Source organism: Balaenoptera physalus, assembly GCF_965194825.1.
Source record: "Balaenoptera physalus genome assembly, chromosome: 12".
Classification (NCBI taxonomy): Eukaryota; Metazoa; Chordata; class Mammalia; order Artiodactyla; family Balaenopteridae; genus Balaenoptera; species Balaenoptera physalus.
Genome location: NC_138897.1, coordinates 78,468,046 through 78,484,830, shown reverse-complemented (window position 1 = coordinate 78,484,830; position 16,785 = coordinate 78,468,046). Strand labels below are relative to the sequence as shown.

Below are 16,785 nucleotides of genomic sequence, written 5' to 3'. Positions count from 1 at the left end.
GGCTAGGCTAAGCTATGATGTTCAGTAGTTAGGTGTAGTCAATGCATTTTCAACTTATGATATTTTCAATATACGATGGGTTTATCAGGATGTAACCCATGTAAGTTGAGGAAGACCTGTACTATATCCAGTGCTCTGTCTATTTGGTGAGGCCATCTGATTATTTTTCCTTGGACATGATGAAGCAGTAATTATTTCCAGTCCAGCTAGGCTGCTACAGAACAAACCAGCTCTTTAAGAATGATCTCCAAGATACGGTGTTAAGTGAAAAATAGCAAGATGCAGGACCACATGCATAGTGTGTATGAAGAGAAAAGAAAAAGGGGGAGACACACACACACACACACACACACACACACACACACATGTCCTGGTCTGTCCCATCCCTGGGAGGATACACAATAAACTGGTTAGAGCAGCTGGCTCTCAGGAGAGGGACTTGGTGACATGGGTCCAAGGACATCAGCTTTGGTATGTCTGATTTTTCCTTCTGTGCATATCTTTTCAAAAATTTTAATTTGACACACACAAAAACTTTTTTTCCTTATAGCCATACGATGGAGGACGATTCAGCCTTAAAAAGGAAGGAAATTCTGACACATGCAACAACATGGATGAAGCTTGACAACATGATGCTAAGTGACACAAGCCAGATACAAAAGACAAGTACTGTGTAATTTCACTTATATAAGTACCTAGAGTAGCCAAATTCATATAGAAGGTAGAATAGTGGTTGCCAAGGGCTGGAGGGGAGGGGGAATAAGGGAGTTAGTGGTTAATGGGTACAGAGTTCCAGTTTTGCAAGATGAAAAGAGTTCTGGAGGTGGATTGCACAACAATGGGAATGTACTTAACACAACTGAACTGTGCACTTAAAAATGACTGACATAGTAAATTTCATATTATGTATGTGTATTTTGCCACAGTTAAAATTTAGAATTTTTTAAAACTCACCCCAATTTTAAACTCACAGTGGCATAAGAGAGTAATTTGCAGATAGGAAATTTTAAAAATTAGAAAGCACCCATCTCAGAAAGTATAAGGAACTTCAGCCCTGGTGGAAAAAGTGGGAGATTTAGAGATTCTTCCTGTGGGAAGCACCCTCCCATGGATGGGTTTGTGAAGGGGACGGGCAACGCCCACAGAGGGGAAAGCCACAAGGGGAATACTGTCTCCCATTTGTCCAACAGGACCTTCCACTCCAAGAGGAAGGCATCAACAGACCCACTTCACCGATGGGGAAATCTGCCATGAGGCGCCCCCGCTGGGACAGGGTCAGGCTGAGACTCAGACCCAGCGAGCGCCCGCCTGGAGCAGACATCCAAAGTGAGGAATCGCTCATCCATCCTGAATCCCAGAGGTTGGGACAAGTGGTCCTAAAGTGGTAGAGAAAAATAGGGAAGGGCAGAAAACACTCCTGGGATGAACTGTTTGCGTGTTCTCTCTGAAAATGTCTCTCTAGGTTTAAGCTTTTTATAAACCAAGCTCATTAAATACGATCCAATTTTTAAAAAACAGTTAACTATTTTAATACAAAATAAAGGCTTAAAAAAACCCAAGGTTTCTCTGATCAGTGAGGCATATGAAAAGAGATGGGATTTCATTGGTAGCCCCAGGGGCATATCCTGGTTCCAGCCCCACCTTGAGATATGACCTTGAACAAGTCATGATCTCTCTGGGTCTCAGTTTCTTCATCCTTGGTTTGTGTCACTCCAGTGTATTCCCACTGCTCCAAGACAAGATCTCTATTCCTCCCTGGAGACCTCATCCTGCTGAGCTCTCAGCCCCCTCTAACACTGCCTGTCACTGAACACATGCTGAGCTCACCTGGGCCTCGGGGCCTTTGCACATGCAGGTCCCTCTACCTGGAGTAGCCCCTGATCTTCCCAAGTCCAAGATCCTTCTCGTTCAGGTTTCAGTTCAAAGTCACCTCGACGAGGGTGTTTTCTCTGACCACTTAGACTAAATTTAAAATGTCCCTCTCAATCATAGCTCCTTTTCTTCATAGCACTTCTCACTGATGGATAACTTAATTGTGTATGTATTTATTCTCAGCCACTCCTCCTTCCCTCCCCACCCTGCCCCCACCCCCCGATGATAAGCCCCATGAGAACGAGGACTGTCTTGTTCACCACTGAGACCCCAGAGCTAGCACCATGCCTGGCACACAGGAGGGACACCACACACATATGAATGGGTTTGTTGAGTCAAGTGTTCATACAGATGATCTTAAATGTCTGTTCCGGCCATGACATGCTGGAGTTCTAATATAATGCATGGAAGAGAAAAGTCCAGAAGGCCAAATCTACCCCAAAATTAGTATCACAGGTGATATCTCATAACCATCAGAAATACATATACTTAAGTTTCAGACTTACTTCTTTCAGATGTCTGTAGAGGAGATCATTGTTTTTTTCCAAGAATCCTGTAAAACATTGAATGAGAAATCCCTGAATCAATGTTTTTGACTAAAAATACAATTCCGTCCCAACTGATTGCATAAGGGAAATCCTAAAAATAATCTTTTAGCATTAGCGTTTCTCAGCCTTGGCAATACTGGCATTTGGGGCTGGGTCATTCTTTGTTTTGGGGGCGTCCTGTGTACTGTGCATGTTTAGCAGCATCCCTGGCCTCTACCCGCTAGATGCCAGGTCTCTAGACACTGCTAGATGTCCCTGGGGGATAACGCCATCCTTGGTCAAGAGCCAAGTCCTCAGAACTGACCTATAGCTCACGTGCTACATGCAAAACCCCGATGAGCTATCACATGAATGTAGAGTCTTCACTCTGAGTATTGTACACGTGCCCTAGTAAAGAACTACACATACAATGAATGACATTGAAACAATGGAAGGGAGCTGAATTCCAAGGGCGGCCAGGTGAGATTATGTACATGGATGAGAAAGTCACCCCCACCACTGACAAAAATCAAGCTCAAGCACTTGGACTAGTGGTACCCAATGGCATCAAAGGAAGACACATTATTTCCAATTTTAAAACTTGGCTGGGCTTCCCTGGTGGCGCAGTGGTTGAGAATCCGCCTGCCAATGCAGGGGACACGGGTTCGAGCCCTGGTCTGGGAGGATCCCACATGCCGCGGAGCAACTGGGCCCGTGAGCCACAACTACTGAGCCTGCGCGTCTGGAGCCTCTGCTCCGCAACAAGAGAGGCCGCGATAGTGAGAGGCCCGCGCACAGCGATGAAGAGTGGCCCCCACTCGCCGCAACTGGAGAAAGCCCTCACACAGAAACGAAGACCCAACACAGCCAAAAATAAAAATAATAAATAAATAATACATAAAAAATTAAAAAAAAAAAAACTTGGCTTATCAATGCTCACTGAAAACCTAGCCAGTTAGTAATTAAATTAGTAACTAGATGGCATTATGAAGCCGAAACCAGCTAAAGATGACATGCATCAGGAAAAAAAAGAAAAAAGATGCATCAGCAATGTCTAAGATACAACCTTTTTAGATGACAATTTGGACTTATCAAAACTAACATTTTTATTGAGGTAAAACATACATAACATAAAATTTACCATTTAAATTATCTTTAAGTGTATAGTTCAGTGGCATTAAGTGAATTCATATTGTTGTGCAACCATCCATCCATCTCCAGAACACTTTTCCTTTTCCCCAACTGAAAATTTGTACTGGTTAAACACTAATTCCCCATTCCTCCTCCCTGAAGCCCCTGATAACCCCTACTCTACTTTCTGTCTTTATGAATTTGACTACGTACCTCACGTAAGTGGAATCCTATTAGATTTGTCCTTTCGTGTTTGGCTTATTTCACTTAGCATAATGTTTTCAAGGTTCATCCATGTTGTAGCAGGTGCCAGAATTTCTTGCCTTTTTAAGACTGAATAATGTTCCATTGAAAGGATAGAATACATTTTGTTTATCCGTTCATCCATCGATGGACACTTGAGTTGCTTCCACGTTTAGGCTATTGTGAATAATGCTCCTATGTACCTGGGTGTGCAAATATCTGTTCGCGTTCCTGCTTTCAGTTCTTTTGGATATATGCCCAGAAGTGGTCAAAAGGAACTTTTGATAGAATCTTTAACTTAGCAATGCCACTTCTGGGAATTTATCCTAGGTATATAATGTGCACAAATTGGCCCAGTGGAATAGACAAAAATGTCAAACACAGCAGTGTTTACAAGAGACAAAGCTGGAAACAAACAGAGGCCATCAAACAGATGACAGGACACAGCCCCACAGGGAGTACCTGTAGCTTTTCAGAAGAAATGAAGAGGAACCTGTTTGTTGCTATGGAGAGCGAATGCAGGTCTGGAGGCAAGAGGCCTGGGTGTGTGACCTTGGTCAAGTTATTTAACTTCTCTGAGTTCAGTGCCTCATAGATTAAAAGAGGGCTAATAAGGCTACCCACCTCACAGGGTGGTTCTGTAAGGTCTAAGCGAGCAACAGAGGTAAAGCATTTGGGACAGTGCCTGGCCCATAGTGAGCGCTCAATGAATATTAGTTGGAGTCCAAATGATTGCCAATATCCATTAAATGAAAAATGCAAAAGAGATAACCCAAAATAACAATCTGTGTTATTTAGATGTGTGTGTGTGTGCACACGTGCATGTCCCCACATGTGTAAGTATATGCATAAGACATTTTTATTTTCCAGTTGGTTCTTGTGGTTACCTCAGGGAGAGACTAAGAATAAAAGTGGTTTTTAGTTTTCCTTTTGTACTTTTCTGTACTGTCAGAAATTTCTAGCCTTACATGTGTATTACTTTATTCTTTAAACAAAAATCAATAAGTTATATACATAGAGAGATTTGTCCTATTTAGAAAGTTTTTCTTTCTTATACCACTCTGTACTTAAGGGAAAAAACCTAATACACAGTATTTTAATTTTTAAAGATTTTTTTAGCAAAATAAACTTATTTAGAAGCAAAAATTATCTAAAACCTAAAGCAGAAGTGACAAAAGAAAGTGTTTGAAAAATGCTTTGGAAAAAATGTTCACAGCAGCATTATTTATAATAGCGAAAAAGAGGAAACAACCCAAATGCCCATCAACTGATGAAGGGATAAACAAAATGTGGTGTAACCATGCAATGGAATATTATTTGGCAATTAAACAGGAATGACAACGTGGATGAACCCTGAAAACATTATACATTATATAAGTGAAGAAGCCAGACACAAAAGTCCACACGTTGTGTGATTCCATTTCTATGAAATGTCCAGAATAGGCAAATCTACAGAAACAGAACGTAGACTGGTTTGTTGCCTAGGGCTGGAGGAGAGGGGCTGGGGGAAAATGGGGAGTGACTGCTAATGAGTAAAGGGGCTCTTCTTGGGGTGATGGGGAAATGTTCTAAAACAGAATGTGGCGATAGTTGCACAACTGCAGAGTGAATATACTAAAAACTGTTGAACTGTACATTTTAAACGGGTGAAATAGATGCTATGTGAATTATCACAATAAAGTGGTTATATATAAAAGTAAAAACTTTTAAAATGCTTTTAAAATGGCATGTTTGCACACGGGGCTAGGGAATATTTGAGACAGATGTGCAGCATTTTTTCAGTGGATTCGGGGGCACCTGCATGGCTGTGACCTGTGACCTGTGCCCCACAGACACTCACCCTCGGTGCAGTATGTGACCTCTCCCGCATAGTGGAAGAGCCGGAACTCCATCCAGCCAATCCTCTTTCTGCCCTTTGGACCTGCCAGCTTCCGGCTGCAGCAAGACAGAAATAGACACGGACTGAAACTTTCTACTTCACTGCAACCAAATGCACCAACATATAAAGCAAAGGAGTTGTTTAGGATTGTGACAATCAGCTGAAGGCCAGCACTGAAAGCTAACCACAAAGGGCAGCTCCCAGGAAACCTTGCCTCCTATTTCTTCTGGCTACAGACCAAGGTCTCTCTAAAATTAGATCCTTCCTTCTCATAAGCACCGAGGAATGGGAAAAAAATACATGAGTCACAGAAACACATTTATTTGTACAGTGAAATAACTTCCATTTTTCTAGGTGATGCCTAAACGTCAGTTTTACTACTTTACATTTTTATGATGCTGAGAGACTAAAATACTGATGAAACATTGTTTTTCAGATCCTGGTGATTCATAATTTTTTATAAATTTTTTGAAATGTATATACATATATATTATGTACACATATATCGCAAGTGCACAGCTCAATGAATTTTTGCAAACTGAATTCTTCTGTGTGACTCGCATCAGATCAAGAGACAGAACATTACTAGTCCCTGAGAACCCCCAACCTTGAGCCCTCTCCAGGTACAACCTGACACCTAACAGAAGAGGTTGTTTTTACCGGGTTTGATATTTCATAGAAATGGAACCATATAGTATGTACTCTTTTGTGTCTGATTTCTCTTGATTACATGCTTTTGTGATTTACCTACATCATTGCATGTATTATAGATTGTTCATTCTCGTAGCCATATATTATCCCATTTGTGAAGATGTTACAACTTATTTTCCCATTCTTGATTCATATACTTATCCAGTTCCACTTATGTATCCTTTCAATAGTCTATAAGGGGTTTGATGAAGCCACTACAATTTATTGAATCTTTGCTATGGCCAGAAATTACACTAGGTGATTTATGTAGTCATTTACAATGCTATATGGTAGGTATATTAATTATCCCATTTGTAGAAGGGGAAACTCAAACTCAGGAGTATTGCTTGCCCAAAGTCACGTGTCTAATAAGTGGCTGAACTGGGATTCATAACCAGCTCCCTACGACTCCAGAGCACATGCCCTTAAATTCTCTCCTCCTTGTCTCAAAGACTATGTTAAATTTCTAGTTGATTTTCTGGGGTGCTGTAAATGCTCTATGTCTTCATCTGTGGGATGGTGATGTGGGTACGCACAAATATAATAATTCATCTGGTTGTACAATTCAGATCTACATACACCACTGCATGTATTTTATGCCTGAATTAAAAAGAGATATTTCATGCATGTGGACATGTCCAAAATGAAATGATGAATAAGATACAAAATCTTAAAAAGAAAATTCTACTTGGAATTCACATGACCTTGACCCCTACCAACAAAAGCTGTGCAGCTGGCGTATCGTCATGATATTTCTAGGAATGAAGAAGTATCTGTACTCTTGGAGAACACTGTCCATATATCCAAGATAATGGAAATACAGTTGACCCTTGAACAACATGGGGTTTAGGGGCACCGACCTCCACGCAGTCAAAAATTTGTGCATAACTCATAGCTGGCCTTCCGTATCCATGGATTCAACCAACAGGGGATGGGATCACGTAGTACTGTAACTATTTACTATTGAAAAAAAAAGCCCATGTATAAGTGGACCCACGTAGTTAAAACTCGTGTTGTTCAAAGGTCAACTCTACGTGACCTTCCCCCATGCAACAGCCTCGCAACGAGACACCTACGTTTGGAAGTGTGCGTGCTTGCCCACTTTCTCTTCCAATCTCTCCAGGAAACTCAAGTCCGTAGCAGGACCAGGACGAATACATTCTTCATCCTACAAAACAGAAAGAGAAGTGTCTGTTCATGGCACCACCCTCCATCAATTCCAAGTTTAAAGGCTCCCACCAGCTGGGGCCAAATGTAGTGGATTGAAATATATCATCTCACACAAGTTCGGGTGAACATTTCTGGGGGAGGAAGGGTAATCCATCACATGTGCTCAGCTTCTCAAATCTGATCAGGGAAGCTTGGAACCAGAGAGACTGGAAATTTCCATGAAAAGTCAACTCTCCCACCTGTCTGACGCCTATGTCCAAAGTCTTCCCAGGGACACTTCGCAGCTTTCATAACCAGCTGAAACACTCAGCTTCATTGTCTCTTAACCACTCATAGCCAGCTGGCCAAGAACATACCCTCTTTTACTAGGAGCAAAGCCCTCAGGGAAAGCAAGCCGCAAAGCTGGTTGAGTCTAACGTTTCCTGTTTCACAAGCTATGTCTATTTCCTGTTTTGGGTCCTCAACAGTGATAACATTCAATTGACCATCTTAAAAAAAGGAATCAACCCTGTAGCTTTTATTAAAACAACAAAAAAGCTGGGTTCACGTTGGTGAAACAATTCTTACAAAGCAACATTTCTATGCTTTCTGATTCCATCTATGGCAAACCAAATAGAAACAAGTACTTACTACTAAGGTATTTTAAAATACTAGTCTAGCAATCTGCAGGCGCATTGAACGTACATGTACTAGCTTACATCAGTCTGTGCTTCCTGGACGCCCACGCAGCTTGTCCCCCTTCAGGTCTTTGCTCAGATGTCACCTTCTCAGAGAGTCCTTCCTAGACCAGCTTACCTAAAATTGAACCCCCCTCACCAGCACATCTAATCCTTCCTGCTTTTTTCTCCGTTGCACAATCTGTGCATTTTGCCCATTCACCTGTTTGTTGTTAGTCTCTCCATGCTAGAATTTAAAGCCTCTGAGTGCAGCTGTTTTGACCTGTTTTGTCCACTGCCGTGTCCCAAAGCACAAGGCAGAATCCTGGCACAAAGTAAGCATTCAATAGGTATTTGCTGAACGGATAGAGTTTGAATGCTTGCCATGCACCAGGTATAGTTCTAAGCCCTCTGCATGTATTATTTCACTTAATTTGTCCTTACAGCTCCTCTCTGAGGTAAGTGCTGTTATCATTGGACCCATTGAAAGATGATGAAATTGGAGCTCAGAGAGGTTAAGACACCTACCTAAGCTTACACAGCTAATAAGCAGTAGGGCTGGGATCTGAATCGAGATGGTGCCCATGTTCCTGGCGACTACAGTCGCCACCCATCAATGTCCCTGGCTGTGCTTTAGAATCGTGGGTTCACACAGCAGTTAGTTGTCGGGGAGGCAGGAGTAGGAAGGGGACCAGTAATTCTCATTAACAGGGAGGCAAACCGTAGTACAGATGATCCCGAATGGAAGGCAAGGCAGGGAAGTCATTTCTCACTGGCCTTCAGAATTTATTAGAGACATTGATGTTTGAAGTGGAACAACTGTGGATTCGAGGACCCTGATATTCTCAGAAGTCACAATAGTTCAAAAGAAGGTCACAGGCCCACCTCACGGAGCCTCAACTCAGGATCCGTGGATATTCTTTCTTTCTTTCTTTCTTTCTTTCTTTCTTTCTTTATTTATTTATTTTTGGCTGTGTTGGGTCTTCGTTTCTGTGCGAGGGCTTTCTCTAGTTGCGGCAAGCGGGGGCCACTCTTCATCGCGGTGCGCGGGCCTCTCACTATCGCGGCCTCTCTTGTTGCGGAGCACAGGCTCCAGACGCACAGGCTCAGTAGTTGTGGCTCAGGGGCCCAGTTGCTCCGCGGCATGTGGGATCCTCCCAGACCAGGGCTCGAACCCGTGTTCCCTGCATTGGCAGGCAGATTCTCAACCACTGCACCACCAGGGAAGCCCCGTGGATATACTTTATAAAGCCTTCCTTTAAGTCTTCTGGCTCCCTGCTCAGTGCCAAGCATGAAAGCAGCCCCTCCCCCAAGTGCCTAAACCAGGTCCCCAGTTCCCTGGCTCATCCTTCCATGTCTATGGAAGAGAGACACGCATGCTTTCATTATAAAAGGTCTTTCCTTGTGATCTCCTGATGGGCTATAATTTAGGTCTGTGAATCTGAACAAGAGGAGAAAGCTCAGCCTAAAGCCTGGAGCAAAAATTCAGCAAAAAAGTTCAACTTGCATCCTTCAGTAATCCCGTGGATTTCACTCTTAACCCTTTGTAAGCCTGGGTATTGTAAATACCATTGAATGGGCCCCAAGTCAATGTTAATTTTCTCACCAGAATGGAAATGATTCCTTTGTGCCTCTCTTCTACCAAGTCACAGATGATCTTGTTGTTGAAATACTGAATTGGCTCCCACTAAAATGACAAAGAGGAAAAAAATTCTCCAAGAAGGATTAAGATGAGCGTCAAATATAATTCTTTAAAATTGATTTTCCAACTGTTTTTCCCAAATCTGATTTTTATCTCTAACATTTCAAAAAGAATACTTGCTGAATATCAAAATAACTTCCCACGAAATAAGCAGAGAAGGAGTGAAAAATAATCCTTAGTACTAATCCGGAAAAATCTCCAATGAAATAATATTTCTCAAGTAAATGTCTTTTGCTATGTTAAGAAATCAAATGAGGAGAAAACATCGAAACATTTACCTCTATACCTTCCATTTCATATTCTGCCTGTTCCGCTTTTAGGGTTCTCTCAATTAATAGTTGCTGGAGTTTCTCATTGCAGTAATTTATACAGAACTGTTCAAAACTAGAGGTGCAAAAGATTTAAGTAACTAAAGCTACGTGAGTAGACCAAGTTTTAAAAAAATTGCTTTTACTTATTTTTAAGGATGCTTTTCCATACAGAAAAACCAAAGCCCTTATTAAACAAATAATTTACTAAATAGATCAGAAGAGTCAAGCTAAAAGACATTTGCATTTTTTATAGTTATTCCATTCTAGAAAAGTCTATTAGGTAGGGGCTATGCAAATCTGGAGGATTTCTAGAAATAGGAAAATGAATTCCAATAACATCAGAGATGCCATAAACCAGACTCAGACCTTAAAGAAAAACAAAGAACCAGTGGGTAACAACGAACTCACCCATTCTTGTCAAAGACTTCAAACCCATAGATATCCAGCAATCCAATCACAGTTTTCCCAGTGAAATCCTAGTCAAAGTAACACACACCATTAATCGTTAAGGTTGTTTACTTTGTGACACTCAAAACCTGGTAGCTGTCCCCGAATCTGGGACTTGGCTATAAATCTCATGCCTTCTCTCTCCAGCAATGGCTCACAGAAGAACCTTAGGGTAGAAATAATTTTCCCAGCCTGCCTCCTCCTGCCTGCAGCCTCCCCAGATCCCATCCCAGCTTCCTTATCCGTCACCGGAGCAGTGAAACCTTCATCTTCCGATTCACTTCCTTGCTTCAGCCCTCTTCAGCCTCCCAATCCCACATTCAGTCCAAAAAAAAAAAAAAAAGAAGAAGAAGAAAGAGAGAAAGAGGGAGAGAAAAGAAGAGGAAGAGAGAGAGAAAAAGAAGAGAAAACAAGGAAGGAGGGGAGGGAGGGAGGGAAGGACAGAAGGAAGCTATAAACAGCAGGAAGGAGATGTTTATCCAGGAGAGAAGGCAGATACTTTGCATATCATTTTCAACAGAGGACCAAGTGCTGTCCGGCAAGGATGGCTATTTAAAGAGAGCATGCCTTTTTATTAAGGGACACAATTTAACGTTGTATATGATGTACTGAGTCAATGTATCCACATCTGTCCTTTGCATGCTTCCTCCCTGAGTCTCACCACATCTATGTACCCCGTTGCCCTCATATCATTTCCTTCATTTCCAGTTTTGAGTAAACTCCCTTTTTAATTTAAATAACTCCACTTAAAAAGGAAATATGCCCTTAGGGTAAATTCAAAGGACTCAGCCTGTTTTTTCTTATACACATTAAAATATACTGTTAAAAGGAAAAGTTTCTGTGTATACTTAAAGCCACCTGGCATACTTGAAATGCTGTGTGTCCCACACTTGGGGACACACAGCCAAGATCATTCAGCATGCATTTTTGTGAGCCTACTGTGTGCTAGACACTGGAAATGTAGACGTGAAAAGACACCATCCCTGCCCACCAGGAGCATACAGTCAATTCTCACAAATTCTTTAGAGTAAAGATATTGGTTATAAAACATTACCATGTTAGTGAGCACATTACCCAATGTGTGTGGACCAACCTTGTTCACTAAGGAGGAATTGATTTTGTTGACCAGCCAAGTAAATGTTCGTCCATAAACGGCCTTTGCCATTGCATCTCTAGCGTAGGCAGAGAGTTCTAGCGTCAACGGGCATATCACCTGAGAAGAACGACAGGTACATCTTTACAGAGGTTAAAAAAATTAAAAGGCCTCCTGAGTGTTCAACCTAGGCTTTAAAGATGACTAGGGAAGGATGCTTGCTGGGGAAAGATGCCCCTCCCACCTGTGCTGTTTATTCTATTTCTTGAGAGCCAGGCACTGTGCTGATATACAGCCATGACTAAGACAAACAGTTCCAGCCTCTGTGGGCTCACATTTGGCAGGGGGACATTCAACAAGTCACACAAAGAAGCATCATGTTGCTCTCAAGCTGAGAGTGACAAGTGCTATAAGGAGATACATATGGTGCTTTAGGGTAGGGGTGTGATGAGCAGGGAAAGGACTTTGAAGAAATGATCCCTGGGAACTGAAGGATGAGGCTGGGTTAACTACAAGAAGCATAGGGAAAAGTGTTCCAGCAGAGGGAACAGCATATGCAAAGACTCTGTGGAGGGAAGGCAGGGCGAGCATGAGGCACAGAGAGCTTGTGATGGTGGGATGTTGGGGGATGGGGAAGTTAAGGCAGGAGATGCTGACAGAAGCTGGACCACACAGAAACTTGTGGGCAGGATTCAGGAGTCTGGCCTCCCCTAGGGCCACCATCCTGCTGGCAGCGGTGGTGGGAAGGGCAGGTACATTTCCACCTAGAGCCATTTTTACCTCCTCCGTTTTGGCTTCAATCTTTCTATGGGTGAGAGCTTCCAGAAGGACCCATGGGTGGACCCCTAGGAGCTGAATAAATGGAAATCAAAATGCCATTCAGTAACCCAACTTTACTCACTAATAAAGAGTTTCCAGGTCCAGGTGTACCTGCCCTACTAACTGTGCTTTAATGCAAAACAGATCATATTTGGTCTTTCAACCAACTGGCTTTTACCCACTCCCTCATCTACCCCCATGCTCTTTAAACCTCCTAACCAGTGTCAGCTGGGAGAACACGATGTGAGCCATTTGGGACATGGGCGTCCGGCTGCCTCACTCCCCTCCCCCGCCTCTCCATCTCTGAAAGTGTCTGCTCCCCCCGCACCGGGGCTCTCGCAAGTTGGACCATCACCTTGCCAATCCGTTTGATCTCGTGGGTGTCCGGTATGCAGGCCCAGCCTTGCTGGTTCTCTTCAAAACAGATGTTCCCCAGGTGTAGGACACTGGCAATAATTCCAAAGAGATTCTAGGAATGTGGGAAGTGGTGAGGAGGGCAGGGAGAGAAGACGGTGGCCGCCTAATTGATAAATGTCATCAGAGAGGAGATACCCGAGGGAGAACTCCCCGCCCCTGAATTCCAGCCTGGAGCTCACAGAACGAATGGAGTTTCCTCCTTCCCCAGATATTAAGGGAAGCCGGGAAAGAGCCTCGGCGGAGGGCAGGATGATGCCTCACTCATCTCCAGCACAAGACACTGCTATTATGATATCACCCTGTGCCTCCCCACCAATCTAATGTTCCAATGTCATGATCCCAGATATATGTGTGTATATATATGTGTGTATATATATATATATACACATATGTGTATATATACATACATATATATATTTTTTAATTATATCCTGGTCCTTGAAAGATCAATAGTTTAACAATCCCCTCCCCCCACCCAGGAAACAAGGACAAAAAGATGTAAAAACAAACTGTTTATAAATCCTACAGTTTGGTCCAGTTTGGTCCAATATAGAAGCATAAATAAATGATATTCCTAGCGTTCTAGGGGATTAAATATTTGAGATTGGGTTCAAGGGGAAGAGGAAACACGACCACCTGCTGGCACCCAACACTGGGAAAATTCAGGGCTGCTGGATGAAATGCAGAATGCCCAGTTAACATTTGAATTTCAAGTAAGCAATGACTAATTTTTATTTATTTTTTCTTTTCTTTATTGGAGTAAAATTGCTTTACAATGTTGTGTTAGATTCTGCTGTACAATGAAGTGAATCAGCTATATGTATACCTATATCCCCTCCCTCTTGAACCTCCCTCCCACCACCATCCCACCCATGTAGGTCGTTACAGAGCACTGAGCTGAGCTCCCTGTGCTATACGGCAGGTTCCCACGAGCTATCTATTTTACACGTGGTAGTGTATTTATGAGCAATGACTAATTTTTAGTATGAAGTTTGTCCCATGCAATGTTGGGACATACTGCTACTAAAAAACGAGTCAGTGTTTATCTGAAATTCAAATGTACCTAAGTGTCCTATGTTTTTATTTGCTGAATCTGGCAACCCTACCGTGAATCACCAAGAAACCAGGATGGTTTCCTCAATCCCAGACCTGACCTTGGCATCTCTGCCCTCGGGGGGCTCATACCTCAAGATCATCTTCAGTAAAATCGATGACAGAAAAGGCATTGGAAACAGTTTTCCAGTCGTTCTTGTCATTAATAGACGACTCTTTGGCACAGTGGCCCTGTTGACACAGAATTGGGTCGCTTAACAGCATTTTTGTAACAACAGTTAGGTTTATAAACACCTACTCCTAATCAAAATGATTTTCTCTACAAGCACGAAAAAGCTAGTTCTAGAATGTTCTGAGCTGTGAAAAAAATGGGTTCTAGTCTAACTGTTTACCACCTGACGATTTGCCAACTGCTGCTTTTTTCAAATTTATTTGTAATTTTGTTTAAAAATCTGTCTGGGAAAACTTTCAAAGTTACATATTAGTGGTATATCTTTAGTGTGTTTTTAAAAATAGGTTTTCTTGCCATTTTTGCTGAATAAATTGGAAACACTTGTCTCAATAGATATCTGCTGAAACATGCAGGAAAATGACAGTATTTAAATTCAGAAAACAATCTTGACACACTTAGCAACCAACATCAGAAACTTCACTGCAGGATTTCCTTCGCTCAAGGAAATAAAAGTTTGGCATCTAGAGAAACACAGATACTACAGGAAGTATAATAAGACTTTTCCCATTAACTCTAGAAGCTGTCTTTTAAACAAGTAACAGACTACCAATATCACAATTTAAAGAGAAAACCTTCTAGATGAGGTTTTTTTTTTTTTGCTTTTGTAGTGCAGAGTATTCTTAGTTTCCTGATTATCTGAAGATTTGATATCTTAAAAGAGTTCCTTGTTGCATGGGGAAAACAAAGGTGTCATACCATGAAAATATTCACCAGTGAACTGGCCAGTGTTAAATCTGCAGCCTTGCAAATATCCCTGCCCACACAACTAGCGACATCTGCTCTTGCCTCTCCAAGGGCAGGGCTAGTCTAAGTCAGTCCTCAGAGGACACCTAGAGGTTTGGAAGCAGTGCAGATATACTACAAAGCAGTCACAAAGTTTGCCAAAGTTACAGGAGAATATGAAATCGATCAAAATAATACTGGTGAATTGCTTGAGCCATTTCCAAAGCCACTGTGGCATGAGGATCTGGCCAAATTAATCAGGCCAGAAAAAATCTGCAAGGATAAAGGCATGATACATTCCCAAAGAAAGTGATTTGATAATCGAATGGTTAGGAGAAGCCCTACATAAATGAAGTCCTCTTAAATGGATGAAATCCATCCTTAATGGATGAAGTCCTCAAAGAGTGTAACAAATTGATCCTCTGATCATGCATGCTATGAAAAGCCAAAGGTGACGCCCCCATACAGCTCTGTTGGAAAAATGAGGTCCTCAAAAAGAAAAAAAAAATCAAATTTGATTTATTCTTTGTTCTAAGAATTAGTACAAAGTTTGTTAAGTATAAAATGAGATTATGAGATTCTCTTATCTTCCTGATTTAGCTGCATTTTTCAAAATAAATTTCCATCAAGTCGTCTTTTCCTCCATGATTTACTATGATACGCTGGCCTTCATTTTACAATATTCACTTTATCAGACCTGGCTCTCTTTCTTAAATGATGTCCCTGCTTTGTACTCTGCCAAGTGACCTCCGTTCAAGCCAGGCCCAGAGAGAAGAGAAAAATCCAAAAATCTTGGGGCAAAAAGGTGCTGGTGACATCAAACACTGAGGGGTGTTATACATCCTGAGCGTCCCACACCCTAGTGCTGGTTGCAAAAAAATTAGTGCTGGGAAGTTGAATTCTGGAAGCCACTTTGTACAACACTACTTCCTAGGATTGTTCATAGAAATGGTCTGAACTAGTTCTGTAAGGGAGGACGCTCATTCATTTCGCAGAAAACAGTTCTCGGGACGGAAGGCAGGAAGGTGCAAAAAGTCTTTTCCAAACTAGTTCTGAAAGCAGAATGAAGTACCATAGGTTGTGGACAGAGATAGACAGTGTGTTTCTATCACACTAGACCAGAAGTTCTCACCTCAGCTGTGCATTAGAATATCCAGGGGATTCACTGAATTGCATTTAATCACCAAGGAATGTTTAAAACAACCCTGATGGAAAATATTTCTACAGTGGAAAGATCTGCCACCACCTTAACCTAGTGATCAAATTCGCATCACTAACAGTGAAGCAATGGACAACATGTGTCTGCTGAGATGATGCAGGATGTCTATGCCGGGCATCTATGCAGTGTCCTTACCAAAAATATTCAATCTCAATCTACTGCTCTAGCATCTTCACACTGTTAATTTTATGAAAAGAAGTAAGAGTCTAGATTGAAAGAAACATAATAACCGATGCATGATTTTATCTTAGTTGGAAGAAACTGCTATAGATAGTATTTTGAGGACAACGGAAAATTTGACTACGGACTAGTTAGTAGATGATATAAGGAAATTATTGTTAATTTTTAAGGTTCAATATGGTAGCACGGTATAAGAAAATACTCTTATTTTTAGAAGCTACATGCTGAATTATTTGTGACGGAAGTGCCATAAAATCTCAAATTGCTTTAAAATGGTTCAGCAGAAGTTAGATGACAGAACAGATATAGCAAAATGGTAATAATTTTTTAATGTGAGTGAGGCATGTAATGCTATTGATTCAACTTTTCTGAAAACTGAAAATGTTTATAACAAAAAAGATTATAAAAAAAATAAATAAAA

The 16,785-nt window shown here is 41.6% G+C and overlaps 1 protein-coding gene across 2 annotated transcripts in view; it reads right to left on the bottom strand.

The window, feature by feature from the left end:
• Window positions 1–16,785, bottom strand: part of MYO1H (myosin IH) — a 111,419-nt gene that overhangs the window by 20,408 nt on the left and 74,226 nt on the right. For both annotated transcript variants that reach the window (XM_082417424.1, XM_082417423.1), the window contains exons 7-16: window positions 14,143–14,241; window positions 12,896–13,009; window positions 12,502–12,573; window positions 11,722–11,841; window positions 10,590–10,657; window positions 10,149–10,254; window positions 9,775–9,855; window positions 7,419–7,510; window positions 5,614–5,708; window positions 2,379–2,425 (exon numbers count right to left, since the gene is read on the bottom strand). In XM_082417424.1, coding sequence (XP_082273550.1) covers window positions 2,379–2,425; window positions 5,614–5,708; window positions 7,419–7,510; window positions 9,775–9,855; window positions 10,149–10,254; window positions 10,590–10,657; window positions 11,722–11,841; window positions 12,502–12,573; window positions 12,896–13,009; window positions 14,143–14,241 — 894 coding nt within the window. The remainder of the gene's footprint in view (window positions 1–2,378; window positions 2,426–5,613; window positions 5,709–7,418; window positions 7,511–9,774; window positions 9,856–10,148; window positions 10,255–10,589; window positions 10,658–11,721; window positions 11,842–12,501; window positions 12,574–12,895; window positions 13,010–14,142; window positions 14,242–16,785) is intronic.